This window comes from Drosophila melanogaster, chromosome 3R (genome assembly GCF_000001215.4).
Source record: "Drosophila melanogaster chromosome 3R".
Classification (NCBI taxonomy): Eukaryota; Metazoa; Arthropoda; class Insecta; order Diptera; family Drosophilidae; genus Drosophila; species Drosophila melanogaster.
The window spans coordinates 24,341,294-24,368,174 of record NT_033777.3 but is presented as its reverse complement, the minus strand read 5'-3'; the positions used below and the strand labels follow the sequence as shown (position 1 = coordinate 24,368,174).

Genomic DNA, 26,881 nt, shown 5'->3' with positions numbered 1-26,881 from the left:
TAGATCGATCAGTTCCCCATCAAATCTCAAGACGAATGGTTCCCAAAATGAAACCAAATTGGCTAACTACGTGTATCCTAGTTATTTTTCTGATTCATCAATCGAGTTCTCTGCTATGGCCAGCATCTTCTAATTTGGGTGTATGTAAAGTTTGGTCACATCTGGGCTATGAAATTAACTAAATTACTTGTAGCTAACACTTTCAGTGTCCACACCCATTGCTGAACTCTATCCAGAACGTCGTATTCTGATCGATTGGTGCTTCGCCATCTCCTACAACTATCCCTATAACCTGACTGAGTTTTATAGCATACCCATCTGGCCAGGATTTGCCAACTACAAAGCGAAGCGAGAAGTTCCCCAACTGGAAATGACGGATGAGAATTTCTATACGAAATATGGACATGATAATGGCAATGGTATGCATCCCAAGGATTTTTCGGCTGGAGAACTCTATGCCTTCCTTGAGGATACTTTAACGGGATATGGATTCCATGAGACGTGCTTGCTAAGAAGTGTTTGCGAGTTGGCACAACACCCTTTCGATGACAGCCATCAGCACTTGCTAAGCGATATAGTGACCTTCGTTTTGAGGTATGAATAGTTTAAGATCTCAATTGTTTAAGTTAATTTAATTTATAATCCATTTCTTTAGCCCCTCCCAACACGAAGGTTTTCGTGATGACGAAGACGTATACAGAAAGGCCTACGAACTGGCCGAGCAAGATGGATTCCTGGGTCGGGATTGCTTGAGATTATATTCTCACTGCAAACACGATATATTACAGCTGATGAGTCAAGTTATATTTCACTAGAACTAATAAAAGATCTGGAAATGGGCCTACATGTAAATTGCAATGTCTGTGCGTTTCATTAGCAGGCACTAATTAAAGCAGTGCGTTGAGTTGTCAAGAAATCGATGGTCATTCCCGCTGTGATGGTCACCAGATTAGAATGTATATCACTGGCGTCCACTTCATGGGAGCTCTGCTGTCGCTGTGGAGCATTCTCAGACCCATCCTGGCTGAGCTCCCTCTGCTCTTTCCCGCATCATCTGTTTACCAGATCACGTCATCGCTGTCGGTACCTGTGGTCATTCCGGATCGCAAACTCTTCTGGGATTGGGGTCTCCAGATGAACTACGCCCTGCCGGCTGAACCATCCTCCTTCTACGCAGCCACCATTTGGCCAGATGAGTTTTCTCGGCGCAGAAAGCGTCAATTGTGGAATGAGACCGCAAAGTATCTGCCAGAAGGTGTGTCCACAATGCATCCGAGTGACTTTACAGCCGGAGAGCTGTACGAGAGCCTGGAGAATATGCTCATCCAGTATGGCTTCGATGAGTCCTGCCTGCTGCGCAGTGTTTGTGAATTGGCGCGACATCCTTTCAAGGATGTGGAAAACAATATGCTCACCGCCCTGCTGACTTTTACCCTGACGTAGGTAAAAATCATATTTTGTCATAGATTTTCTTATAACTTTCAATTGCAGACCCTCTTTGCATGAGGCTTTCGCACCTGGGGAAAACGTTTACCGGGAAGTTTACGAACATGCCGAACAACAAGGATTCCTTGGAATGGATTGTGGCCATCTGTATTCCAACTGCCCCGTGGACTTTCTCAGTGGCATCAGCAGCCTGTTAAGCTAGCAGTGTTTACCTGATCCATTAAACTGATTGTGGACAACTAGTTGGCCTAGAGGCATAATAATTTAGGAAAGCATTTTCAATTCAATGAAGCTTAATTGTAAACTGCAACTGTGTGCCAGTGAAGAAATAATCTAGACCAATTAAATAGACGACAATTTTATGGCTAAGATATTTATTTCATCTGACCAGTCGGGTGGCTAGGTTTATGATATCTGCTTGACAACTCGGATATGATAGATGACACTGACCACCGAGAAATCCAATTTGCTCGGCTTTTTCGTATTTATCACGATAATGCTGCTCGTCATCGGCGAATCCCTCGTGTTGAGATGGTCTGCAATTAAAAACAGAAAATTCCGAATAAATATATATAATGGATATAACAAAATCTTCTTCAGAATATTTATATTTACAAAAAAGAAAAAGAATAATGAATTAACAAATTCAAGCTTTCAACGTTTGAAACTTACGTGAGCAGGAAGGTTATAACTTGGGTGACCATTCCATAGAAGTGGTCCTCAGCGAAAGGATGCAGGGCCAGTTCGCAGACACTGCGGAGCAGACAGGATCTATGGAAACCATAGGTCTCGAGCATGTTTTCTATTCCCTTGTACAATTGACCGGCTGTAAAATCAGCGGGATGCATGCCGCCCTCCAGATCATACTGCTGCAGATTAGCATCCAGGCTGTGGTCCAACTGGCGCTTTTGCCTTCGGGACAGCTCATCTGCCCAGATGGTGGCATTGTAGAAGGCGGACACCGTGGGCGGCAGGTTGTAATTCATCTGGAAGCCCATGTCCATGAAGACTTTGGTGCGGGTGTTGAGGTCGGCGGGAATGGATATGGATGAGGTCAGCTGGAGCACCGTTGAGGTGGGAAAAAGCAGAAGTCCATAAATGGGTCGTATCAGGGTGATCAGCAGCAGGCTGACCTGGCCGAGATCTCCGACGTTCTGCAGCTTTGAGCGATACATGGCGATGTGATCCACCTGGGAATCATGCAACGAGCCACCCGAAATCCAGACCACTTCATTGTCTATTTGGGGATTAATTAAGGCGAGCTGTGAATGAGCGGATCAACGACCAGAGCCAGATGCGTGAATAGCAATTAGAATGGTCCACAAAACACCTCAGAAAGTGGAGCGCATGCTCCATCATTAAGATCCAAGTGACAGCGTGATCTGGCCAATCAAGAGACATCTTCGGCTGGCTCCGTTTTCCTCCACAAGAACGTTTCATTACCCAAAGATCTTTACACACAGAAAATAATTCAGATTGGATCTAAATATAATACATATACCTTCATTATAAGTTGAAGACATATTTTAATTAATAAGTATGAAATTTAAAATACTTCCTTATAATTATTTAATAAGTGCAACAATCAACAAGAATTTAGTTAAATTTATTTTTTCTCTGTGTATTCTTTCCAATCTGAATTTGTCAATTTCTTAGGCAAACACATATGGCGTTCTTTGTGTATCGTGGCTGAGATCCAAGTTTAAACAAAGATCGATTAGTTAGCATTGCACTAGAACACAAACAAGATGGTCCACAGAGTTCTGACCTGGCTTTTGTTTCTCCTCAGTTTGCTATTCACCATTGACTTGGTGCTGAGCTTCACAAAGAACATTTACACCTCAGACGAGAGTTTTTTAAGGATTAGCAGAAGTATAAACCATCCAGATGAGAGCGATAACAGCAGTCTTACCTCCTTGAGTCGCTCCAAGCGTGTGGCCATCTACAATGGCCAGGGCGTTGTCAAGGTGGGATTACAACATGGTAGATTTGGCACATCTCTAACCATTCCACTTATCCTACCGCCTACTTGCAGTTAGTACCTAGCCTGGCGTATCCTGTGAAGCAGACCGACAAGGAGCAGTCCTTTTGGTGGTTCTTCAACTTGCAAGGCCAGTGGATACCCACCACCATTCCCCTCTACTGGTGGAGCTTTTGGAACACCACCGCTTTTGTGTCTACTGCTCGCGAGTGGCGCAAGGACATGCAGGCAAAAGTCCTGCACGACGAGGCGCGCACATGGGTCTACAATGCCATCGAAGTAGGCATGGAGCAGTGAGTATAACTTTAGGGATTAGCTACCTATTTTTTAATCCCCCTCTTTGTCTGCAGACTAGATGGTGCTTACGGCGGAGTTTGCCTGCTCAGAAGCATATGCGAAATCTCGCAGAAACCCTTTCAGAACAGCAACATCTTCAGTGAGATCGTAAACGCAGTACTGGTGTATGTGACATTTTACTTGGAATGGTTGAGTTATGAATTGTAATTATAAATGAATTTCCAGACCCACCCTGGACAATGTGGCCAGTAAGTATTTACATGCCCGTGACGCAGGACGTGGAGGTGCCGACTGCGAGCGAACCTATAGTGACTGCAATCCGCTGCTCTGGAGCCTCGTGACAAATATGGCCAAGAATCCGTTTCAGTGATCACACATCCTGCATCCGTGCTGGCACTCAGGGCAAACATTTTAATCTCCTCATACAAATAAAAAATGTATATGCTGTAGAATCGTAAAAGCGCTTTATATAATCAGGGCCACGGCTCTACTTCTTGGCAATGGCTCGTCGTCGGAACTCGGCCCAAATCTCACAGAGCAGCGGTTTCGCCAGACAATTGCACTCCTTCAGTGGCGGGGCATCGGGCTTGAGACGTCGGCACTCGGAGAAAGATGGATATGGCGTCCGGGGCTTCACACACGGCAGGGGTCCTCGTTCCCTTCTGCATGAGGGTGGTCGGCGACCATCGCGATGGCAGCGACGGGCCAGACGGGGACACAGATCCTCCGACGGATCCGGACAAGGCTGCGGGCAGGCGGTCGATGGCTTCGCCGATGGCTTTCGCCGCTTGATAGGAGCCGGCTTAGCCTTGGCGAAACAGCAAATCTTCTTGGGCTTAATCTGGATGGGAGGGCAGGCCACCCATGTCTGCCAGTACTTCCGCTTGGCCTTGTCCGACTCGACGTAGTAGATATCGTCGAAGCGCGGATTGAACGGACAGGCGGTGTCGTCGGGATCACAGAATGGGTTCAGCCACATGGACTGTGCCTTGACCATCTTCCTCTTCTTCTTGGGCGGAGCCTGCAGATTGGGTTTGCCGCAGGGGAACTTGGTCAACACCTTCGGGCACCGGCTCGGCCCCTTCTTTTCACAACCGGATGCAAATCGCACACAGCTGTTAACCGCACCAAAAATTGGACGGAACAGTACTCGGGAGGGATTAACACTCAGTGCCATTTTTGAGCTCTGGAATTTTGAATTTTTAACCGAAATATATTTTCCAAAAGGTTTGGGCCGGAAATTTAGATGGAATTTTGCGAACACGAAACTGGGAGGCTAGAGACCTATCCAGCTCGAGAACGGAATGAGAACTGATGACTCTGGGTTATCCGAAATCACAGTACAACGACTTGGGGCGGAAGTTCGATTCTCGGCTCACTATGTTTACAATTTTGCACCACTTTGGGTAAGGAAGTCTAGAACATTGTAGGGACAACTTGGGGCGTAGAATCGGGCACAGTCCTGGTTATCCATGCGATGCCTGTACTTATCATCGGCCACCTCTTCGGGAACTCTGAAGTATAGTTTATTATGGTTTTAATGGCATTATATATGACAATGAATTATTTTACTTACGTCAGCACAATTCGCATTAGATCCTCCATGAGGAATCCCTGATCTTGACCTGCATTTAACTTGGCCCTTAGTTCACACATGGCTCTCTTGATACAAGACCTTAGGTCCAACTGAAAACTATTAATAGGTTCTTTTAAATTATTCTGTGGATCACTTAAGACTTACACTTTTCCCATGGCCTCGAGTTGATCGAAAATCTCTCTGCGTTCTCTGTATCCACGATGTAACTTCCAACTAGGCACTTGATCCCAGGATTCATAAACTTCTTCCTCCGGTGGATATGAGTTTCTCTGATTTGCAGACAAGCTCCATGGGCTATGATAGAATGAGGCCCTATTCAATGAGGGTCTGAAATATTTTAAAGCCACTTTAGGGTATTTCAAAATGATTAATCTTATATTACCTCGATGTATAAAACTCTTTCCTGCGATTAGTGGGCGAGGATGAATGCCATGAAGCTTGGGGAAATGAATCCCTAGTAGGACATTGAACTTGTAATTATTACCTCTTGAAAGTAATTCATAATAATTTACCTCGATGTTGCTTGGTAGAATGGAACTCTATGATTGTTAGCAGGACTAAAACTTAAAATTTCGAATTTATTTCTTTAACGGTTAAATATATATACTTTACCTTTCGTAATGAGCATTTCTATATGGATCCGCATAGTATGGATAATAGCTTTCAGGTCTTTTGCTATATGACCAATCATACCGGCGTTTTGGCGTTGACATTGGCTTTGGCTTCATCTTCTTTAGGATCTTGGGCTGCCAACCCTCAATGGTGTCGGGAACCGGAACGTACATATCAAACTCCAAGCTGTACTGAAGGCCACTTGGTCGTCCGCCCAAAATTAGTTTGGTTAGGGCGGCGGTCAGGAGAAGGGATGCCTTGTCGGGAAAAACCAAAGCACGCACCCGTCGCGATAGAATGCGATTCTCCAAAGAGGAGCCCACCAGATGGGTTTGATTCCCAATAGCCGCCCTAATGGCTCCGATCAACAGAAGTACCAAAATCGTAGACCTCATGCCGCCACTCTGAGAACTCAACTGATCTGTGTGACAGATACTAGTCGTGGAAAATTAACGCCAGGTGAACAGTGCTAATTAAGAAAGGTGAGCCGACTTACAGCATCAGGTGTGCCTTGATTCGTACGCACCTTACATGTCACCTCGATTTGTTGGGAGCGGATTCAGTTCGTTACACGCCGCCTCTTTGGAAGCAGGCTACATTTTGGCATTCCAATACTAAAACTTACACAATTCCCTAATTCTTTTAATAAAATTTCTAAAACTGTAAAAAAAAAAAAAATATCTTCCGAGAATGGTTAACATCCACGGTGGCACTCGGATGATGGTGAACCGTTGCATCGAGCTCCTCCGTGCGCGGATCGAATGCGCCTCAACGCGTCACATTGCCAGGCGTTCCCAGCGGCCCAGAGTGGGCAGCCAATACCTGCCAGACGATCAGATACTCAGGGAGCGGGAGAAAGCGGATGTGTACAAGAAGAACAAGCGACGCTCCATGTGGGAGCAGGACGAGGGCCACGGACGCATCTCGGTCGGGGACGATCAGGAACGCTTCGATAACGAGCAGTACCATCCGCGCGAACTGGAGAAGCGCAAGTACGAGTGCACCTGGGTTAATTTCCCGGACAGTGTGGCGACCAAACGAAATCGTAGACGGGACTTTCTGGAGTCGATGGAAACTGAGGCTCCTCGACGCCGCCGAGCCCAGGTGCCTATTTTTTGGAATATTTCAAACAAAAATCAATTTGAAATAATCTTTTTTGCAGGAAGAAAGACCGAGTACGGCAAAGCCATGTGACGACGAGGCCCGTGCCTTTATCAACCAATGGGACACCAATGCGGCGATGATCCAACGCAACAAATTTGCTCGTGCCACCGATAGCTGTCCACCACCCATTGTATCTCTCCGGTTGTCAAACGCCTACAGCACCCGAAAACGTCAGTTCTTATTCTAAACCGTTTATATTTGACAGTTGTATTCGCATCAGAAATTCTAGCAATCGCTCATTCTTGTAGCCTGATCAAATTGATAGTGTCGAAGGCATCAGATTTTAAAGCGTCCAAATCCGAAAATGTAACTGTAAAAATGTAACACATCTGCACTAGATGTGATATTTGTTACTAATAAAATATTTAAGTGTATTTGTCTTCGTCAAAAGCGGAGAGGGAATTTGAGAAGTTCATCACAGCTTGGCTAAAATTGGTCTCAGAGACTTAATAAGAACTATTTCTTACAGCTTTTTACCAATGCTTATTATTTTTATCAACTTTTGGTGAAATAAAAAAAAAAATTTTTTTTTTTCTATTTTCACATTTTTTATAAGGGGTAACAACGTCTATTTTTTTCAAAAAACGTCAAAAAAATAAAATTACCAAATTTGAACTCCAACCAATTAAGGGCTTAATTACAAGTTCATCGAGATATGTCATTCGATATTTTCCAACGCTTTTGACAAAAAATCTGATAATTATTTGACAAAAAATTACAAAAACTACTTCTGTCTAATTGAATAAAAGTGAATTCTTTCTATCCAAATAACAAAGAAATAAATAAAAAACGTTCCCATGTTTCAAATCCCATATTTCGGTCAAAATGGTTTGTGTCGGGACTGGAGATTTACCCAAGCTTACCACCGCTCCATAATTGTTTACGCACAATTCTTTAGTATATATCTCCGAGTGGAATGATATATTTTTGTAACGGCCATTCCGCGGTCACACTTAATATCACGTTCAATTGTTTATTATTCGGCGGTTGGGATTTAATTGTTTTTCGGCGATGGCGCTTCTCAGAAACGCGTCCCAGAGCTTCTTGGGCAGTTTCCGGCGCTTTGCCAGCAGCGGATGCACCATCTACAGCCTCAGTTCCGGTCATGTCAAGTGCGGTGTGTCCGTGATCCGTGTCTCCGGGCCGCAAACAAAGAAGGCCCTCCGAGCAATTGTTGCAAACAAAGAATACGAGCCAAAGGCAAGTCAATCGATATAAACGTTTATTATTCCATATATGAGGGGTCGTGACCTGTGCAGTGTATAGTTTTGTTTTCTAGTATCCAAAATATATGTATGCAAATGAAAAGACCTGTTGCTTATTTATATACATTTTGGGAGATGTATCCTGTATAAAAATAAACAAATTTCTCCTAACTTACATATAATTGACTAAATAAATTGAATAATTTCGTGAACTGCTTAATTTGTTATAATTGGCAAGCTGCCAGGTTTTAAGACGAGAGACCTCTATGATAGTGAAACTTATAGTTCCCTTTATAAATACTTTTCCATATAGGCTCGTCAGGCGTATCTGAAATCCTTCTACCATCCCGCCAGCAAAGAGATGATTGACCGTGGGCTCTTACTTTGGTTTCCGGGACCGGCTTCTTTCACTGGCGAGGATTCCTGCGAGTTTCAGGTACACGGGTCCCTGGCAGTCATTGCGGCCATGTTGGATGCTCTGGGAAAAGTGGATGGATTGCGGCCGGCGGAGCCGGGAGAGTTCACAAAGAGAGCGTTCTTTGGTGGCAAACTGGATTTGACAGAGGTGGAGGGATTGGCCGATCTTATCCATGCTGAAACGGAGGCGCAAAGAAAGCAGGTAGACAGTGGACTTAGGGTCTCATAAATTTTGTTTCAAGTCTCTTCTTTCTCCAGGCACTGCTACAAAGCACTGGAGCACTGGCTCGACTCTACGACAACTGGCGCCGTCGACTTATTCGCTGTGCTGCCCATTTGGAGGCCTACATAGACTTCGCCGAAGAGGAGCAAATCGAAGGCGGCATCATCCTGCAACTCGGCAAAGAACTAAAGGCGGTAAAGCGTGAGATTCGCGAGCATTTGAGTGACCAGCGGCAGGGAGAGCTCCTCCGCGACGGAGTCCGCACTGTGATCATTGGAGCACCCAATGTTGGCAAGAGTAGTCTGCTCAATCTCCTCTGCCAGCGATCCGTGTCCATAGTGACGGATCAGGCGGGCACCACAAGGGATATTATAGAAACAATGCACAATTTCGGAGGATACCCGGTGGTATTTTCCGACACAGCCGGATTACGCCGATATACTACGGATAGTATAGAGCAGGAGGGAATGCAGAGAGCCAAGAATTGTCTAGTCCAATCTGATTTGATATTGCTCCTAGCAGAAGCCAAGAACATTGCACAGCTGACGCACGACGACGCAGTTGCTCCGTTTGTAGATAGCTATCTGGGCGAGTTGGATATACCTCTGGACATGTGCTCAGGGAAACGTCTGCAATTGGTGGCCAATAAAACCGACACTTTGACGGATGAGGAGCATCAGCAGCTGGACAAGCTGTCCAACGTGTTAGCCATATCATGCCATAAGCCCGATAAGATGCCCGTGTTTCTGGGATCACTGGAGAAGCAGCTGCAAGAACTGTGCGGAGAACCGCGGGCGGAGAATCCACGCATCACAAACACACGCTACCGTCAGCAACTGGAGCGCTGCATTGAGAACATTGATATTTTTCTACGAGATTACAGACCCGACGTTTACCCGGACATGGCCATAGCCGCCTCCAAGCTGCGCAACTCCGTGCGCTGCATCGAACGCATCACCGGACACATCAGCTGCGAAGATATACTCGACGTGGTCTTCAAGGACTTTTGCATTGGAAAGTGAAGAGATAGTTTATAGTTGTGAGTTGCGAAGATTACACTGCCCATGTTGAGTATTGAATAAAATATTCATTTGTACCCTAGAGTTTTGATAAGCATAATAAATTAACATTTCTGCACGGATAAGAAAGATTGGAATTACATTTATTTCTAAAACCAATCCTTACATTTTCATATAAATATTTTTTTGATCAGAAAAAAGGTTTTTCAAAATTACGTTACTTTTAGAGTGACCTTAACTTTGGAGTTGACCATTCCGCAGTCGATAGCGATATGGGCACACAGTGTGATATTGTTTACGTGTTTTACTCGAAGAGATTTGTTTTTCTTAGAAAAATATGTCATCCTGGATCACAGGACTGGCGGACAAGGCCGAAAACATTTTGAACAAGCTGGACCAAAATGCGGCAACGGCCCTGCAGACAGAGAACGCCACAGGTTCAGCGGATCCCATGCGTAGGAGCATGACGAGCAGCACCCAATCACTGTCCACATCCCTGAAGTCCACTCTGTCGCCAGTGCGGCGCTCGGGGGCCAATAGCTCATCAAGTGTAAAAAGCGATGGCGGGGTCTCCGTGGTCACTAAGGACATGCGCCAAAAGATGACCACGTCGGCCAGTTTCTCCAACAGTCCCGACATATCCGCCAACTCAATGGACACAAATGAATTGGCTGCCTTCAAGATCGCCCTGAATGAAATCACGGCCGAAAGAGATGAACTGCGTCTGCGCTTGGAAGATCTTAATAACGAAACCGAAAAGTTTGATCTGCATCAACACACCCAGGTGCTGGAAGCTCTGGTTAAAAGTCTGTCCGAAGAGCGGGACAAGGCGGTTCATGACTACAATGAGGCCCAGGCAGCTAACATGGCGTATGTGCACTCCATCTCCGAACTGGAAACCAATCTGGCCAAGTTGCAGCAGGAATACATAAGCGCCGCTCACAAATTGCAAATGCAAACAAAGGAAACGGAGCAGCAGCGCCAGGAGCTTCAGGAATACCGTATCAAGGCTCAGCGAGCTCTGCAAGCAAAGGATTCCCTCATCGCAGAGTTGAAGGCGAAGCCCACGGAGGAGGGCGCAGATCCAAACCTGGTGTCCAAGGACAGTGAAACGCGTTTTCTGCAAATTGAACACGAGTCACTTAAGCAAGAACTAGAGCATGCCAACGAGGAACTGCAAAAGGCGCGCTTGCAGCTGGACGATTACGTTTCCCAGGAAAGACAACGACAGGTGGAACTAAGCTCTGCCCGCCAACGCGAGGAAACACTAGCAAAGGAGTTGCGACAGGCAAGGGAACACAGTGTGACCTCCGAATCCGATCAGCGAGTGCTCACGCAGGAACTGGCCTCACTGCGGCAGCAACTTAGTAACCAAATGGCTGCTGCCGCCACTCGACTCCAGGAGCGGGAGCAGCAGCTTCAGCAGATGCGTCAGCGATTGAGCGAGGAAGCCAACACGGGAGCCAAGAGCGATTACGAGACTCGGCTAAAGGCTTTAACCCAATCACTGGTCGAACGTCAAAGTCTTCTGGAAAGAGTTACGAGTGAGAGAAATGCCCTGCGACTACAGCACGAAAAGGCACAGACGCAGCTACAGCAAAACATGCACTTGGTGGAAATGGAGAGCCAAAGGGGCAGCTCCCGCCATACTATGCTCAACAGCACAGATGATGGTAAGTCTAACATTCTGCGAGTACCAGAAATTACATAAATATGAGTTCTACCTAGTCAAAGCACAATTCCCGCTTCTCATGCATCCAAGTCCATTCGATAATCGTGTGGCACGACGCTTCAAGCGAGCCCTTCGCCAGGCGGACTCCATGGGTATTCGGGTGGGAACGTTTCTGCGTCGCTATCCCATGATGCGGGTCTCTGTGATCGTCTACGTGGCCCTACTACATCTGTGGGTCATGTTTGTGCTGCTCTCCACTACACCAAACTAATCGAATCAAATACATTTAGTTGAGCAATTGTTGTATTTCCATAATATTGTATGTATTGTATTTTACGCGCCAAAATTGGATATCTAGTGGTACGAGTATATGTGTCATGTTTGTGGTTGCAACAATTGTATATATCGATATTATACTTGTGTCTCGCACTCGTTCTAAATTCAATATTCAATAAACATCAACTATGTACAGAAATTGCAATTGATTTAACGCTAAAAACATCCAGCAAACAAGTAACAAGACCGAAAAAATTAGCACTACTAAGTTAGGATTAGAACGATTCCTCACAGTTCAAATATTGCATAAAGAATCCATCTACAGATGCTGTAAAATTGTTAAGTAAACGTGAATTAGTTTAACTTCAGTTTAACTCCAGTTGCTGGGCAGAGCTGATAGTTCTAGCTAAGCGGAAGAAAATAGAGAGTATACGCTTTTGGGACGATTCGCGTAAAACATGCGCTATATGCCCCGCAAGTTTTTATATCAGTCATCGGCATGGTAGCTCACATAGACAGCATCGCCTCCGATGCTAATCAGGCACTGGCCCTAAGAATACAAGATTTCAGTATAAAAACTTTAAGGTAAGTAGATCATTGTGTTTGCCTTACCTGATTCTTGTGCTGATTATCGAACAACATAAGTTCGGTGATGTAAAAAGAGACCATGGCATTTCCGCCCAGCGAAGCGATGTGTGCTCTCACCACAGCCAACAGTTCGGTAATGAAGCCATGGACAAATCCGCTGATGCCACCATTTTCCCGGATCGACGTGCTCTCCCGAATAAAGAAAAAGTTTAGGTTGCCCAAATATTTATCTATACGACCACCAGGTATGAAACTTAGTGGCGTCACATCCACTCCATAACGATCTCGCAGCGGAAACTGTCAAGGAAATATAATATTAATATAAAGACATCATTAATATTTAATGTTCTTACATAACGGCTACGTTGAACAGATCCAACGTTCAATGGCTTAACTCCGGTTGAAGGCAATCCCGAAACGAGATTGTTAAGACGTGATGGTGAAGTTTTTCGCATTTTGAATGAGCTCATTCCGAATGGCGGAATAGCGGTGCTGGTTGGCGTGGGTGTGTCCACCATCTGATCCTCGTCCAGCGGAAATATGTAATCCTCCTCTTGCAGCATTCGTTTTCCGTTTAACTCTGGCTGAGATTGAGTGGCGTGCACCGTGCCATCATGATATCCGTTCTGCTGTTGAGGTGCCTGCTGCTGCTGAGCCGGGCGTCCACGTCCGCGGTACTTCATTCTGTTGGCATCGCTTAGGCCCATGGCCATGCCAGTGACTAGCAATTGAATTTGATCCTGCAGAGAACGAAGTAATTTAATCATTCTTGATCAAAGTCCTAGCATTTTCCTTACCGTCTCTGGCAGATCTAGTCGGAAGCGAAGATCGCAGATAGCACAGGGTATCATAGTGCGTAGCTTGAAGTATATGGTCTGCAACAGTCTGGGAAGGCAAATGTTTTTATGTGCTGATCCCAGTATGAAGTTTAGACCTACCTCTGAAAGTGTTTAGGGAAGCCGTTTACACTTTGGCCCACCTCGAGTCGGGCGCGCCACACTTGTGTGAACATCTGCAGATTCTTAACCGTATCCATTTCCAGCATGCCCGGCACCTGCTGCGTATTTACCACATGGAAGCCCTCCGGCGGATATGGCTCCATTAACAGCGATATGATTTCCAAGTCTTCGATATCGTCCACTTCCAGGACACACAACTCCTTGTTGCCACAGTTCAGATCGATCTCGTTCATCTCCTCTTCATCAGAGTCGTCTGTATCTGATTGTTTATCGCCAGAGGCTCCTGTGGAAGGTACTCCTCCGACATTGGCTGCCAAATCCGGGTCCAAGCTTTTCAGCTGATAGATCTCCTGGTTCCGTTCAAACGTTTCTTGTAATTTCTTCTGCAACTCATTTAGCTTTTGCTTGTCGGTCCACGAGTTGCCTGCCACGATCTTTGGTACCTGCGGCACCGGTAAAGCTGTGAGAAATAGAGCCGTTCCCGTGGCTATCAGCGCTATCATACGCTCGCCGATGGCAACTTGCGTGCGTAGCCCAAAAATGGCATTCATGCCCTTGGCCTTCAGCTTGTTGATCAGCACTCGATGAAGTTCGTACTCCAGGAAGGGCAGACCATCCGATATCTCTTTGGCGTTCAGCTCCGCACGCAGATCTCTTTTGGCGCGCACCACTTGGGCCTGCATGAAGCAACCTCTTCCGGTAACCTGCATAAATTCAGGCACTTCAAGTGTAGCCAGCAGTACATCCGGAACTCTTCCCTTGCGGCACACCGCGCACTTCTTCATCTTCACATTAAACGGAACCGAGCTTAGGTTGTAGGGTATGTGGCAGATGGCACAGGCATTCCGGGGTCCATTGAGTGGGGGCAGTCCGTAACGTTTACCACCCGAACTGTTTCCGGTGCCCAGGGAACCGCTGTCCTTGCCAATGCTCGTATCCCCGGCGGTGCTTCCATTTCCGTCCTCCACGGAATTCGTCATGGCCGCAACGCTGGCGGTTGCTTTTGACATGGTAAAGATATCGGTTTGCGATACAGATCGATTAAACACCATGTTAATCACGGCCGCCGTTCCAGTGGCAGATAAAACGCAGACATCGTCACTAAAAAGCAAAGATAGGGTATTAATTACTCTTATCTTAGCAGGTGGGCACAGGGATTTCAATATAATAGATTATTCGTATTATATATACTCACGATATGGTTGTGGTCTCCGCATAACCTAGCACTACATTACAGCCCAGGGAACGGGCATGCGATCGGATCTCCATTCGCAGCTCCGTCCACCAGCTGTCTCGGACTTCCGGCTCGTCCGGATTGGGCACACGCTCTAGTAGTTTTACGGAACGTGCCGCGACCGTTGCGCCCAAATGAAGAATGAATCCTGTCGGGTATTTTGTCATTGTCAGGAAGGGATACTCCAACATATCCAGACTGTCGGCCGCAGTTCCTGGCTTGGCTCCCACCGTCGGTTGCGTTAAACGCATCATCGCCGTGGCGGCCACCAAACGCTCACTGGCCACACATATGGAGTTTCCTGTGAATTAAAAAGGGTTCCGAAAGTACTATGAGCATTTCATGCGCATTTGGACTTGCATATGTGGTTCTTACACATAGTGATTACATTTATATTTACAGCGGAAAATCTTAGACCCGTATGAAGTGTTGGAGATATGACAGAAAACATTGAAAATATGGGCCAATATAATTTTCAATCAAAACTTGATTATGATAATTAATCAAAATAATTATTATATTTAAAATATAACCCACAAATATCAAATATGGGGGTGATTGAAGAATTCAATTTTGAAAACATCAAATCAAATTAAAACCTATCAACTCAGATCCTCAGACCACATCAAGTCCCACATCTATGGCACACGTAATGATGGTGTAGTGTATCATGTAAGGATAAATTAGATCGGATGAAGCATTCAAGACTTGGCGATACAGAAGAGCAATAACCTGCTTAAAGTGCAGGATGTGAAGATACAGAAAGGAGCACGCACAGACACACAGAGGTACATCGAGAAAGGACACTGAGATTAGGCGGAGCATCTACTTACGCTTCCGGTGGAACGTAAAGGCTATGCCTGTTAGCGAGATGTGGCAGCGGACGCAAAGATAGAACGTTGAAAGATACGTTTATGGTTACTCAGAGACGAGACGGTCAGAAAAAGACGCACGTTGACAGCAAACACACAAATATTGACAGCCACTGGTGCTTAGATGCTTACAGTCTATAGTCTAAGCCTAGATATAAACTAAAGGGAATAAGTATCCCTAAACAGCCATGTTTCCGATAAACTTTAGTTTAATCATACTCGAAAACAGGGCTGCTTTCATTAGCTGGCTCCCTTACATACCTTTGGGCGTGACACTAAGGTCGGAGTCGGAGGATCTGCGACAGATCTCGCCGACGGTGGCCGGCACCATTGTCGTTGCCGTTGAGGCTGTAGAAGTGGATGCGCTATCCGCATTGGTTGTCGCCGAGATGCCACTTTTCGAGGGACTGGGCGTCAACTTAAGGCGACTGCTGCTCACCGGCGAGGCGAAGCGTTTTAAATTGGGACTGCTACCCTCCACCGTTGTGGGTATGTTGGACGGTCCAGTGCTTGCGGCTGCTCCTGTGGAACAGGGCTGCTGTTGGAGCTCGGAGCTGGATCTAATTACGCGTGGTGGTTGTTGTTGTCGAATGGCAAATGGAGCAAGCAATGATGATTCATTATTGTGGTTACTATGGTTAGTACTATTAGAGATATTTACAGATTGATCTAATTGGGTAAGACAGGGGGAGTTATTGTAATCGAAGACCACTAGATTGGACTGGGTAGGAGTGGGTGTAGATGGGCAGACGCGCAGTTCGGGCGCCTTCAGCAGCAGCGTGTTGGGCGGAACAGGAGTATCGGGAGCCACTAGATGATTCAACGACGCACTGCGTTGCATAGTCTTCCCGTAACTGGGGAGAAAGTTCAATTGCAGCATTGACGAGGATCCGCTGAGGTTGGATACCAGACAATCATTGGAGCAGCTAGGCAGTTCCGGTTGTGAGCTATAGTATGGCTTGCGTTCCAGCGAGGGCACAAACGGAAGCTTCTTCTCTATGTCGCTACTTTTGGGGCTCAGATGCATCATTTTTTGCAGGCGACGTGAGAAGCCTTTAAGGTCGTCGAGCAGATTGTGGTGGCTAGGCCCCAAATCCTGCTGACTGTTCTCGCAGCTACGAGTCTCTCCTGGCTTAATCCAATTATCTTGTAGATCCTCCTCCTCTTCCGGGGAATCTTCGGCATTGCTCTCAGGTGGACCTATTTCCAAATCTAACTGCAGAGAGTCTTCCGATTCAGTTGAGTAATTAGATGTTGGTCGAGTCCTTGCTTGAAACTCATCCCCGGGCAAATCAGGTGCCGAGCGAGTGTTCTCTTGATACTCCATCAACCCGGGCACAGTAAGGAAACTCTTGATGGGCATGCGACCGGGACGGACATTTGAATCGCTACTAATGGATCTCGTTATGAAAGGGGGAATCGAGGACTTGGAAGTCGATGCGGCGAAACGAGATTTGCGCCGCCGCCTGAAACTCGAGGTGGCTGCTGTGGCCCCTCCAAAGATGCTGCTCAACGACTGCGTAGCATTCTCCGGTATCTTCGGTTCAATCCGTCGGATAAGTGTGGCGTATTTCTGACTAAAAATCTTACTCGAAGAGAGCGTTAAACGCCGCATACGGTGTCGTAGTTTTTTCTCGCGATTTCGATCGCCACGCTCGTCCTCTTGCCTTATGAGATTCTGCATTAGTTCCGCATCCTCGGTGTCGCTGCTGGCACTCTCCAAGTAAAACATCGTTGCTGCTGCCGCCGCTGCTGCAGACGAGGGCGCCGACGAGCTGGGCTCCCTATAGATATTGAGACGATATTGGGGCGTGCGGCCGGAAAGCGGCAAACTTGAGTTGCTTGCGCCCGCACAATTGAGGAAGTCTAGATACTTTTGTGTCAGTCTAGCCGTATTTAGATATGGTGGTACGTAAATGTTTTATAAACATAAACACGACACAACAACGAAACAACGACAACGATTGGAACGTGCAATACGATACGACAAGGAGCGAAAGTTAAGATATTGAGGGATGAACATCGTCGCAGAGATTTCGGTGTGGGGAAGAACGTTCAAAAGAAGAAAAAATTCGCTTTAGAAAATATTTAAGTTCGTTTTCTACTAGCACCTACTTTCAGCTACGGATGCTAAACAAATTGTTTGTACAATCAAGGGTAGGTTGGCTTCGGGAACCGAAGTTTCAAATACTTTTGCAGCCTGATAAGAAAAAATTGTACTAGCACAGACATGGATATAGATATTGTTAATAGACTTATGTAATCATGTAATCGGACAGCTAAAATATGACAATTGCTTTGCAAGAGTATAGTAAATAGCAAAAGAATTAATAAGTTATGAGTAATCAGACAGCGACTAGTGCCACCAAATACTCACTCTTCGATCAGTGCCACATCCGCACTATTTGGTTGGCTTGTGCTGGTGTCCTTGATCAGCGTCACAGCCGTTCCAATGCCTCGGGCTACCACACCCACGTCGCCCTCCAAATCGAAGCACTGGGTATAGCCGATGACTGCATTAGCACCCATATTAATAGCCTTTAGGCCCATTCTCCTCTGCACCTGACCCGACAACTTGAGAAACACCACCTGGCGAGCCTCGTTGGAAGCACGCGGTGTGCGTATTTTGTCGATCCACTGATACTCCGGATCGTCATTCACCACCAATTCCTCGACAAAGCCATGAATCACTTGGGCGCGGTAGCCAAATGGCACACACTGAGCTGTTGGAGATAAAAGGATAATTAATAGACCATTTCTTTAGAGAATATTTGTCTGCTTATACAGTGAAAGAAGGGGATGCCGCAGGAGCTCTGACGGAACTTGTTGACGTCCGAGAACAGGTCAACCTTCACAATCACATTGATCTCGCCGCGAATACCGTGCATAGTGTCGAAAACAGGAATCCAGCCGGATAACACGGTACCCTTGCCGTGCACCGCTTGACTAGAGCTCTCCAGGCACAGAGGATTCAAACTGATGTTGACCTTTCCAATCGCATCGTTCGCAGAGTACGTGTCGTAGTCCATCAGGCGGATTTGCAGGGGCTCATCCTGGAGCTCAGCGTCGTCCACCTCAAAACGGAACCTATCAGAAAGCAAATGTTACAATATATGGAGCTATTGAATGGTCAGACCTCACCAATCGGTATTCCAGGTGGGATTCAAACTCTTGCGGAAGACATCCGTCTTGTGGGTCACCGAGGCCAGTTTGATCTCCACGAAGGCGTCCGTGGTTTCGCTGCTTTTGTCCATCACGGGCAGGTTGCGCGCCGCCTTAATCTTCACCCCCACCTTGCCCGGCATCCTGTCGCACTCGCCTGTCGTCCCTTTTCACCAGATACCAGATTGTGACCACCGAATTTCGACCAAAGGGTTCACGTTTTATCTTGTGTTTTCCATTTTTCCCAGTGCCAAGTGTGGCCGTGGTCCGTGAATTGCAAATTACCTACAGATTAGTTACTTGTGCTGGGACTGCTCAATGTTTTAATTTGCTTTTTTGAATGAGAGTGGAGCAGTTTCTTAAATCATTAAGCAATAATCATCTTAAGTGTTTCCATCAATTCTAAACTAACTACTAGCGATCACCATTCCAACTAAAATTTGCTTAAACTCATTCCCTCCGGAGTTTGAATATATCTTTAATGCATGTTTATGGACTAGACTCTATTTGTTTGAACTATAAATTAATTCATTACGTATTAACCTGTTTTGTATATTAACTCTTGGAAAATTATAATAACAAGTTTTCATAGCTATATTGTCGCTGAAGGATGACAACACTGGCGCAAAAGAGCGACGAGTGGGCAGCGCTGCAACAAAAATCAATAGTCGCCGCCATATTTTTTCACTGAATGAAGACCAACGCGCTTCGCACACCGAATAATGTTAAGTTAAATAAGTTATTTAAGATAAGCTACTGTTGAAAGTGCGCCGAGTGACCAAGTGACCAGTAAGCATCAATAGAAACGATTAGTCGCTAGCAATAGTTCCTCGAATCGTCAATCTGCGGCATCCTAACGCTGCTTCTTCTTCTTCCTCCGGCTTCAGCAGTCTTAAAATCCGCGTCCGAGTGCGAAGAATACCAGTGCAAGTGGTAGTGCGTGTGATCTAGTGTACGAGAACAGCGAGAGAGGAGCATGGAAGGAGGCTCAGTGTCCTCGCCATCGATGGGCGGTCCACGTGGAGGCGGTTTCCGTGGACGGGGCGGTGGAGCGCCTATGCGCGGTGGCTTCGATCGCGGACGTGGTCGTGGCGGTCGTGGACACTTTATGGGTGGCATGCGCGGAGGCGGCGGCAGCGGAATGGGCGGAGGACCGCCCATGCAGGGCATGATGTCGGGTCCTCCGAGGGGAATGCGTGGATCCCGTGGTGGAATGGGCTATCAGGGACGCGGCGGCGGTTATCAGCCGCGTGGTGGCGCTCCCATGGGCATGCGGGGCGGTCGCCCACCTTTGTACTCGCAGCGTAAGTTTCCGCAGACAACCCTCGACTTCCTGCCATACCTTGTAAATCCAATCCAATCCAATTTAGCTCCCAAACAACACACAGGTGCCGAGAACAACAAGACCGTATCACCAGTGCCCACCTCGGCGATCAGTGGAGAACAGCCAGCGGTTGAAGCAGCCGGTGATGAGGTCACCGATGGCCAGACATCAGCGGTCGTCCCGTCTTCGGGCAACTCGCATGGCGGCAGTTCCGCTCCTGGGGGCAGCAACGGAGGAGGACCTCCTCCATATCTGGGCCGTGGACGTGGACGTGGTGGTCCCTTCAGTGGACGTGGACGTGGTGGCGGCGGCTACAATTCGCACATGAACGGCAGTGGAGGCGGCAGCATGTACGGTGGCTCCCACAGCCACCACGGCAATTCCATGGGCGGCGGTCCGGGCAGCGAGCACGGTTCGATGCCCAGGCGCGGAGGTCCTCGGGGCAGGGGCGGCTACAATCAAGGTATGAGTCGGCCACCCTTGCATCACCATCAGGCACATAATCCCAATACACAACTTGCACCGGTACCAGCTCTCAAACGCGGCGCTCCCGGTGGTCCTGGTCCCAAACGCGGTCGCTACGAGGGCGGTCCATATGGCCAACGGCCCATGACGCCCAAGTACCATTCAACACAGCAGCATATGGGTGGTGGAGGAGGCGGCGGCATGTCTTCGCAGTCCTCTTATGGCTCGCCGCCAAGTCACCATGCGCCACAACAAAGGTAAGGCATCGAATTTTCAAATATTATATAATCAAATCAATATAGTGCACACTTTCTAAATCTGCAAAAATAATTGGTACATTTTTTGACGCTGTTCTTTATCAGCCATCACAGCTATCAGACACACGAGCAGACCCAACAAGTGGACCCCTACGCGCAGAGCGGTTACAGCACCCAGACCACCCAGCAGGGATACAATGGCTATGGCCAGAGCGGTAGCAGCAGCTATGCGGCTCACACATCGCAGACAAGTGCTCCGGCGAGCAGCAGCTACGGAGCCCACCACAGCACCGAATACGATCAGAGCCAGTATCAGAACTACAAGTGGGTTACCTAATCTTGACGTCTCTCTCTCTACGTTTCTTGCCTTCAATTGGGCCACGCAAGTGCTAATGTATTGCTTTGTGCTTCCAAACAGCTCGACGGGCTATGCCGCACCGCAGGATACACGGTATCAGTCGTACAGCCAGGACTACAGCCAACAGTATGGCTCGACTGCAGTGGACTACAATGCTACCGGACAAGCGGACTACAGCCAGCACGGAGCGCAAAGCACTGGCTACGATGAGCGTGCCTACGCGGGTTATGGTAGGTTATTTCAGTTCCCTCCAGTTGCATCATCCGTCATCGGTGTCTTCTTTCAGATTCGCAGGCGTACTCGCAGAACTATTCAAATGCAGCCGCCTACTACTAAACAACCACTTCCCACTCCCACCCCTGACGGCACACTAGAGAACAGAACGCTGCGCGTGCTTCGATAGGCCAAAAAACCAAATAAGAAGGGACTAGGGCAGAGTAACATGGAAGGGAATATATGTTTAATGCAACAATTAACTTGCTATACATAACACGCAAACACACACATACGCGGTCACTCAAAGCATACAATTTTAGTTTTAAGTATAAAGTTCTCTTTTTCTTAGCATTTAAGCAAACTAGTGTTTCGACGTCTTTCTACATAAACCCCCACCCCAAATTAACATCCCCCTTTGTTTCCGTTTCGTCTCCCCATGAGTACTGAACAGATATATTGAAATAATCCGCCTTGCCTGTTGTTTAATGTTCTCTAAATAGACAAACGGAGCTAGACTGCACTGAGCTCCAGCCTAAGAAAATTAAATGTGCTCCTCCTTAGTTCCATTTACAATTACAAGTCAACTGTGACCAAAGTATGCTACAATCATATTTTTTATATGACGGAAAAATGAGAGTACGTAACATGATCTTTTGAATGAACTAAATTTAAACATTTTGTGAATCATGTAAAATTGTATACAAATGAATGCAATGTATATTTTAGTTTTTAAGCTGAAAACCGCAATCCACTCTCGACACAATTATTTTCTATCCCACATGCATCTGAAAGCGTTTATGATTTTGCAAGATTGTGTTTTTTTCTTTATGAATGACAAAAACGTGACAAAAGCGTGACTTATTACTTTTTTGTTTTACAAAAACCTCTTATAGTGACAATTTAAGCAAAAAAAAAAGTTCGTAATAATGTAACTCCTTAAATTTAAGCTGAAAAAAAAAACAAGTAACGAAATACACAAAGTATATTAGAAAAAGATGCAAAAACCATAACCATAATCAAAGTCAATAAAATAATGTTCAAAAATGTGTTTAATGCATTAAACTTATTTAAGCGTACATATTATTATTTAAAATATTTTGTTTAAAAGAAATCAATCAGTAAAACTGCAAATTATTAAGCAAAACAATCAATCAAAAGACGAATAATGAGTGAAAAATGTGAAAAAAAAACGTAAGACTGAATATATTCACGAACCGAAGCTGCACTGCAAGCATACAAGTCAAGAAAAATGAGAGACAAATGAATGAAATAACAGAGTTTTAAGTATTTACGAAACGATTACAACAAATACATAGAACAATTAATCGCCAAGCGATTATCAAAGTGCCAAGTATACCTGATCAACAAAACTCAGGATAAAAACTAAACGAAAATGCAATATACCGAATGCGTTATGAAAATTCAAGGACATCAGTCAATCAAATTTTTAAGATAGTGTCGCGAAAATATATTATCGAGAATTTTTACCATGATTGAGCTTACACGTACCATAACAATTCAATTAGATAAATATCTAAAATTACAAACTGAAAGCACTGAAAGTACAAAATGAAAATATAAAAACATATTTTGGTAAGTTAAGGTTAATGCCAAAAAACATATATACAAAAAATTTAGAATATGATGACCTCAGCATGCAAAAACTATTACTGTAATCTGCTGATTAAAAGCATTTCTTTAACAATTCTACCTCCTTGAAATAATTAAGAAGTTAAAGTAATTAATTATATTATAAAGTTAACGTTTTGAAAACCTTAAGGTTACTTGAAAAAAAATTTAACATAAAAGCTGTTGAGCTCTTCATACGAGAAAATACGGCACTTTTGCCGCATTTACCATATAAATTGCAGCATTTAGATTTTTTTACAGGAATGAGATATCAAAATTAACAAAATTAAAGCGATATACGCTTATCAAATCTGAAGGAAACGAACTAAATGGATATGTCAAGGGTGGTAATCTCAAGCAAACAACACGAATACAAAGAAATCAAAGAGATTATGAATATATGAAATATTTTATTTTAAATGTTGCACTTTTATGTTATTTATATATTTTCGTTTATGTATACAATGATTTTATTTGTTATTATTAAGCCGAACCTAAACTACAGTCTTAAAAAGTATAAACAAGATATGCAAATGAAAATTTATTAAAAAGACTGATACTTCACGAGATACAATCTCCATAGATCCAAAGAAACTAAATATAAAATCAATAAATTTATATAATAAATTTATATAGAATCGAATTGAAATGACAATGAAATGCCTAAGAGACTTTAATTTCCTAGTTGAAAATAAATATAAATATTAAACTAACCATTTTGCCACAAGAAAAATGACTTAAAACAAAGTCACATCATCCCAGAAAAATGGAATACAAACGAAAAATATTACAAAATATCAGAAAATTAACCAATGAGCAAAAGGCAATATGTAATGAGAATCAGACAAAGAAACTAATTTTTAAAAGTCATACAATTTTTAATTTGCAAGTCTAGACATTTTATGAATAATAACTGCATTATTTCACGTTTTTCTGTCCATTTGATTTAGAATATTCTGTTATTTGTTTAATTTTTTATTAATTTAAATAAAACCTTTAAGAATGGCAAAATAATTTAATAAAAACATGCAATTAAATGGTAACTTTTAACTTTTTCAGCAAAAGCAAAAAAATTGAAAATCAAAAAACCCAATGGAGCGAAAATATCTGCGTACTATGGAACCCATTAACCATTCTCATACGAAATTATATTTCAAGGATACGAATAAAATTCGGAAATATTTTTCAAAGATTACGCAAATGACGTACAACAAAATGCAATAGCGTCAATAATCCATTTAGTAAAATTGACTTTATTAGAATGTTTTAACGTATAAGAAACCGTCAACAGTAATAAATTAAAATGTAAAAAAAAATTTCGTACCTTTTTTTATTGTTTATTCCATGGTGATTGACTATATAAACTTGTTAGAAAGGAGCAAAAAAGTTAATTATGTATGAAGTTCACAATCTAACTCGCCAAAATCATTGTTGTTGAATGTTGTTCAAAGAGTAGCCCAACTTTCCTATTAAATGTAAACCATTTCAATTGCATTTTGCTATGCATTCACAAATTGAGAGGAAAAGTTTGTCTTTATTAAAGTATACAACGGAAAATAGTGTTTGGATTTGAAAACATTTGTTGGTTATTTAATAATAGTGCTTCATGCTAGGGAAATATGTGTGAGATATTTAAACATCGTTGAAATACGTATTATTAGTTCTTTATAACACTCAGCAAATAAAGAGTACGAATTAAATCAAAACCAAGGGTTTAACTTTCAGAACATTTCGAGGGTCTTTGAGTATTTACAAATATGTATTCGATTTTTTTTTTGTTGCATAGAAACATTGGACATTGGATATTTAATGAACTAGAGAGCTTCCAATTGAGTATAGTTCTGAGTTTCCATCGATTACGTTTACATAATTATGCTGAAGACGTCAAAATAGTGTTGTGCTTTTTGGGTGAACAGAAACGATTCCGCCGCTTGTGGTCAGGGTCCAGTGTCGTTGTCTCATGTCGGGACCAAGTGGTGTTCGGGATGTCCTTGCAAAAAAATGTCCTTAACGACGTTTTCCGAAACGCAGGAAGACGTGATCGACATCCGTTCGCTTGTTGTAGTTCTTCAACAGGTCATCAGAGTTGGCCACCAAAGCTGGAGCAAGCATAGTAATTGATAAGTAATCTTGAGGTAATTGTCTGGTCCTGATTCACTCACCGGATGCCTCGTTGTTGATGTAGGACTTCAGCGCCGACGTCAGTTGATCGGAGTTCTCCAGGGCCTGGCACACCTTCCGGATGTGCGGCGGCATCTCCTCGACGATGCCAGACTGGCATAGAGGTGGACCCTGAACTGCGGCCCGTGTGTTGGACACGGCCAGGAGGACGATGGCCAGGCAGCAGGCGACAAAGAACTGAGCGAAGGACATGCTGCAAGTGGGTTATGAAACATGATTGACAACGAAAGCTGGTGTCGAGCTTATTTGATTATCGCCGGCAAAGGTTGCGCGGCAAGGACATCCTGGCTGGAGGGCGACTAAGCCAAGCTCCTCGCTCCATGCTACATGCCCCATGTCCATCCAACCCCACTGATTTTGATTAAGTGTAATGATCTTAATGCTACGTGCCTGATTGCCATTCGCTGATGATGGCGTTGCCCTGGCAAAGTATTATGCATAAATGGAGTTGTACTTGGCCTTCTGGCTAGCGGCGGTGTTACCATTTTAAATCGCATCCAAGCAGGCGTCTTAATGGTACCCTAATACGTTTACGCGACACACAATTTGTTTCTATTAGCTGAAAATGGCGGAGGCTAAGGCAATTTGTTCTGCGTCAACGCCTCGGGATGATGATTACGCTCGAAATGATGGAAGTGGAGGCAGCACTCATACGCCCCGTGTTGCAGTCGGCATGCAAACACCTGTGCGAACGTGTTGTTCCCACATCTGTTTAGCTTAGAAAAACCAGCACCGGAAGTCTGGAGGGAGGAGTAGATGCCGGGCGGGAGTTGCACATAGGACACGTTCCAAGGATCCAAACTACTGATGCTTGTTTAGGGCTCAATCAAGGTGCACGTATGCAAATCAATTGCCATGTCTGTTTACTCACAAGAAACCATCTATTGCGACTTAGTTGAAATGTCTATCACTCATGGTCAAAACTAATAAGTTCTTTAAATGTTAAATTACATATTTATAGGAAATCTTCCTCACATACCATAGCGTTTTTAAAAACTACAATACTTTCCACTTCATCTACCTTACGTTTTTGGACTATTTTTAAATAGCTTTACACTTTATATTAGCGCAATTCTACCATTCTTTTAAATACCAAAATACCAAATTTTCTAATCATTCTTACAAGACCAGGCAAGCTGGTGATATTCGTTGGATAATTGAATAATTAAGTATAAAGCCATCATTATGATAGTACCATATTTTCACAAATGTACACACTTTTAATACAGGCTTTATCTTTCACACCTTTCGACTGAAACCTCAAGGATTCACTTTATATGTATTCAGTTATTCCTCTAAAGTATCTATCACTCTGCACATCTCAAGACACAAGTACCCACCTGATGAGGGCTTTGAGGTATCGGTGCTTCCACAAAGAAGTTAATGGACAAACTTGTTAGTTGTTAACACCGGGGTTCAGCTGCTGCTCTGTTTGCTGGACTTGTTGAACGCAAGCACTCGAATGATGTCCTGTCCAGCCAGGACATCCGCTTTTATTTACTTCCGCCGAGGACGAGCGCAGATGCCGCGGTGGCCTCTGATTGGCTGACGGCAATATACACGCAGGATTCGCACAAAACTTGGTGATGGGGGACGTGGGACCACATGTTGCGCTCCTTGCAGGATACTTGGTGGGCGTGCTCAAACATCACTCATACGCCACCGACACCGACCGAAGCACGATGTGTGCACTTGGCAAACGTTGGACGGTAGCAGCGGATGTGGGA

At 44.7% G+C, this 26,881-nt stretch overlaps 12 protein-coding genes across 23 annotated transcripts; 7 read left to right on the top strand and 5 right to left on the bottom strand.

Moving 5' to 3' along the window:
• Window positions 1–10: 10 nt before the first annotated feature.
• CG42812 (uncharacterized protein) lies at window positions 11–815 on the top strand (the record flags this gene model as incomplete). The annotated part of the gene is made up of 3 exons (NM_001104431.2): window positions 11–140; window positions 194–594; window positions 656–815. Exons 1-3 carry the CDS (start codon window positions 48–50, stop codon window positions 813–815), a joined length of 654 nt encoding a protein of 217 aa, NP_001097901.2. The 5' UTR covers window positions 11–47.
• A 139-nt stretch (window positions 816–954) lies between these two features.
• On the top strand, window positions 955–1,648 carry CG42811 (uncharacterized protein; the record flags this gene model as incomplete). The annotated part of the gene is made up of 2 exons (NM_001202350.1): window positions 955–1,439; window positions 1,492–1,648. The coding sequence occupies 2 exons, from the start codon at window positions 955–957 to the stop codon at window positions 1,646–1,648; spliced, it is 642 nt and encodes a 213-aa protein (NP_001189279.1).
• A 177-nt stretch (window positions 1,649–1,825) lies between these two features.
• Window positions 1,826–2,621, bottom strand: CG13613 (uncharacterized protein; the record flags this gene model as incomplete). Its single annotated transcript, NM_001104430.2, has 2 exons — window positions 1,826–1,982; window positions 2,119–2,621. 2 exons carry the CDS (start codon window positions 2,619–2,621, stop codon window positions 1,826–1,828), a joined length of 660 nt encoding a protein of 219 aa, NP_001097900.2.
• Window positions 2,622–3,194: 573 nt separating this feature from the next.
• On the top strand, window positions 3,195–4,094 carry CG17784 (uncharacterized protein; the record flags this gene model as incomplete). The annotated part of the gene is made up of 4 exons (NM_142997.1): window positions 3,195–3,413; window positions 3,482–3,720; window positions 3,778–3,888; window positions 3,950–4,094. The coding sequence occupies 4 exons, from the start codon at window positions 3,195–3,197 to the stop codon at window positions 4,092–4,094; spliced, it is 714 nt and encodes a 237-aa protein (NP_651254.1).
• CG33340 (uncharacterized protein) lies at window positions 3,886–5,037 on the bottom strand. Its single transcript, NM_206558.2, has one exon. It carries the CDS (start codon window positions 4,899–4,901, stop codon window positions 4,212–4,214), a length of 690 nt encoding a protein of 229 aa, NP_996281.1. The 5' UTR covers window positions 4,902–5,037; the 3' UTR covers window positions 3,886–4,211.
• Window positions 5,033–6,328, bottom strand: CG33339 (uncharacterized protein; the record flags this gene model as incomplete). Its single annotated transcript, NM_206557.3, has 6 exons — window positions 5,033–5,238; window positions 5,301–5,417; window positions 5,466–5,648; window positions 5,704–5,775; window positions 5,834–5,878; window positions 5,934–6,328. 6 exons carry the CDS (start codon window positions 6,326–6,328, stop codon window positions 5,109–5,111), a joined length of 942 nt encoding a protein of 313 aa, NP_996280.2. The 3' UTR covers window positions 5,033–5,108.
• Window positions 6,329–6,491: 163 nt separating this feature from the next.
• CG5762 (uncharacterized protein) lies at window positions 6,492–7,470 on the top strand. The gene is made up of 2 exons (NM_142995.3): window positions 6,492–7,037; window positions 7,096–7,470. Exons 1-2 carry the CDS (start codon window positions 6,624–6,626, stop codon window positions 7,282–7,284), a joined length of 603 nt encoding a protein of 200 aa, NP_651252.1. The 5' UTR covers window positions 6,492–6,623; the 3' UTR covers window positions 7,285–7,470.
• Window positions 7,471–8,030: 560 nt separating this feature from the next.
• Window positions 8,031–10,080, top strand: CG18528 (uncharacterized protein). Its single transcript, NM_142994.4, has 3 exons — window positions 8,031–8,297; window positions 8,616–8,921; window positions 8,978–10,080. The coding sequence occupies exons 1-3, from the start codon at window positions 8,109–8,111 to the stop codon at window positions 9,962–9,964; spliced, it is 1,482 nt and encodes a 493-aa protein (NP_651251.3). The 5' UTR covers window positions 8,031–8,108; the 3' UTR covers window positions 9,965–10,080.
• A 156-nt stretch (window positions 10,081–10,236) lies between these two features.
• Window positions 10,237–12,105, top strand: Golgin84 (Golgin-84). The gene is made up of 2 exons (NM_142993.3): window positions 10,237–11,634; window positions 11,690–12,105. Exons 1-2 carry the CDS (start codon window positions 10,299–10,301, stop codon window positions 11,902–11,904), a joined length of 1,551 nt encoding a protein of 516 aa, NP_651250.2. The 5' UTR covers window positions 10,237–10,298; the 3' UTR covers window positions 11,905–12,105.
• Window positions 11,934–18,993, bottom strand: CG6454 (uncharacterized protein). Of its 4 annotated transcripts, NM_001414141.1 has the most exons (11): window positions 18,704–18,993; window positions 18,348–18,649; window positions 17,940–18,285; window positions 15,824–16,122; window positions 15,524–15,550; window positions 14,652–14,991; window positions 13,436–14,557; window positions 13,295–13,382; window positions 12,851–13,237; window positions 12,522–12,794; window positions 11,934–12,459 (listed from the first exon to the last, which is right to left on the bottom strand). In NM_001414141.1, the coding sequence occupies exons 1-11, from the start codon at window positions 18,865–18,867 to the stop codon at window positions 12,397–12,399; spliced, it is 3,411 nt and encodes a 1,136-aa protein (NP_001401047.1). In that variant the 5' UTR covers window positions 18,868–18,993; the 3' UTR covers window positions 11,934–12,396. The 4 variants fall into 3 exon arrangements, with proteins under 4 accessions (NP_001401047.1, NP_651249.2, NP_001262915.1 ...); NM_001275986.1 differs by lacking the exon at window positions 15,524–15,550; NM_142992.3 differs by lacking the exon at window positions 15,524–15,550 and having other exon boundaries at window positions 15,824–17,448.
• Window positions 18,994–19,383: 390 nt separating this feature from the next.
• CG5746 (uncharacterized protein) lies at window positions 19,384–24,280 on the top strand. Of its 7 annotated transcripts, NM_142991.3 has the most exons (7): window positions 19,384–19,513; window positions 19,615–20,028; window positions 20,095–20,511; window positions 20,581–20,770; window positions 20,876–21,094; window positions 21,189–21,358; window positions 21,415–22,383. In NM_142991.3, the coding sequence occupies exons 2-7, from the start codon at window positions 19,701–19,703 to the stop codon at window positions 21,462–21,464; spliced, it is 1,374 nt and encodes a 457-aa protein (NP_651248.2). In that variant the 5' UTR covers window positions 19,384–19,513; window positions 19,615–19,700; the 3' UTR covers window positions 21,465–22,383. The 7 variants fall into 7 exon arrangements, with proteins under 7 accessions (NP_651248.2, NP_001262914.1, NP_001138107.1 ...); NM_001275985.1 differs by having other exon boundaries at window positions 19,384–20,028; window positions 20,885–21,094; window positions 21,415–24,280; NM_001144635.2 differs by having other exon boundaries at window positions 19,612–20,028; window positions 20,095–20,770.
• A 69-nt stretch (window positions 24,281–24,349) lies between these two features.
• On the bottom strand, window positions 24,350–26,624 carry Ms (Myosuppressin). 3 transcript variants are annotated; one of them, NM_001300574.1, is made up of 3 exons: window positions 26,495–26,624; window positions 25,136–25,347; window positions 24,350–25,072 (listed from the first exon to the last, which is right to left on the bottom strand). In NM_001300574.1, exons 2-3 carry the CDS (start codon window positions 25,344–25,346, stop codon window positions 24,981–24,983), a joined length of 303 nt encoding a protein of 100 aa, NP_001287503.1. In that variant the 5' UTR covers window position 25,347; window positions 26,495–26,624; the 3' UTR covers window positions 24,350–24,980. The 3 variants fall into 3 exon arrangements, with proteins under 3 accessions (NP_001287503.1, NP_536772.1, NP_001262911.1); NM_080511.3 differs by having other exon boundaries at window positions 24,490–25,072; NM_001275982.1 differs by lacking the exon at window positions 26,495–26,624 and adding an exon at window positions 25,545–25,657 and having other exon boundaries at window positions 24,490–25,072.
• Between the last annotated feature and the right edge of the window lie 257 nt (window positions 26,625–26,881).

Excerpts from the sequence above, each read along its gene's own strand:
- CG33340 (NM_206558.2), bottom strand. The coding sequence starts at position 4,901 with ATGGCACTGAGTGTTAATCCCTCCCGAGTACTGTTCCGTCCAATTTTT.
- CG5762 (NM_142995.3), top strand. The coding sequence starts at position 6,624 with ATGGTTAACATCCACGGTGGCACTCGGATGATGGTGAACCGTTGCATC. Across the intron at positions 7,038-7,095 it reads CTCGACGCCGCCGAGCCCAG|GAAGAAAGACCGAGTACGGC; the intron begins GTGCCTATTTTT and ends TCTTTTTTGCAG.
- CG18528 (NM_142994.4), top strand. The coding sequence starts at position 8,109 with ATGGCGCTTCTCAGAAACGCGTCCCAGAGCTTCTTGGGCAGTTTCCGG. Across the intron at positions 8,298-8,615 it reads ACAAAGAATACGAGCCAAAG|GCTCGTCAGGCGTATCTGAA; the intron begins GCAAGTCAATCG and ends TTTTCCATATAG. Across the intron at positions 8,922-8,977 it reads CGGAGGCGCAAAGAAAGCAG|GCACTGCTACAAAGCACTGG; the intron begins GTAGACAGTGGA and ends TTCTTTCTCCAG.
- Golgin84 (NM_142993.3), top strand. The coding sequence starts at position 10,299 with ATGTCATCCTGGATCACAGGACTGGCGGACAAGGCCGAAAACATTTTG. Across the intron at positions 11,635-11,689 it reads GCTCAACAGCACAGATGATG|TCAAAGCACAATTCCCGCTT; the intron begins GTAAGTCTAACA and ends AGTTCTACCTAG.
- CG6454 (NM_142992.3), bottom strand. The coding sequence starts at position 18,867 with ATGCCGGGCAAGGTGGGGGTGAAGATTAAGGCGGCGCGCAACCTGCCC. Across the intron at positions 18,286-18,347 it reads CGGCATCCCCTTCTTTCACT|CTCAGTGTGTGCCATTTGGC; the intron begins GTATAAGCAGAC and ends TATCTCCAACAG. Across the intron at positions 14,992-15,823 it reads CCTTAGTGTCACGCCCAAAG|GAAACTCCATATGTGTGGCC; the intron begins GTATGTAAGGGA and ends TTTAATTCACAG.
- CG5746 (NM_001144635.2), top strand. The coding sequence starts at position 19,701 with ATGGAAGGAGGCTCAGTGTCCTCGCCATCGATGGGCGGTCCACGTGGA. Across the intron at positions 20,771-20,875 it reads CACCATGCGCCACAACAAAG|CCATCACAGCTATCAGACAC; the intron begins GTAAGGCATCGA and ends GTTCTTTATCAG. Across the intron at positions 21,095-21,188 it reads AGCCAGTATCAGAACTACAA|CTCGACGGGCTATGCCGCAC; the intron begins GTGGGTTACCTA and ends GCTTCCAAACAG.
- Ms (NM_001300574.1), bottom strand. The coding sequence starts at position 25,346 with ATGTCCTTCGCTCAGTTCTTTGTCGCCTGCTGCCTGGCCATCGTCCTC. Across the intron at positions 25,073-25,135 it reads CATCAACAACGAGGCATCCG|CTTTGGTGGCCAACTCTGAT; the intron begins GTGAGTGAATCA and ends TGCTTGCTCCAG.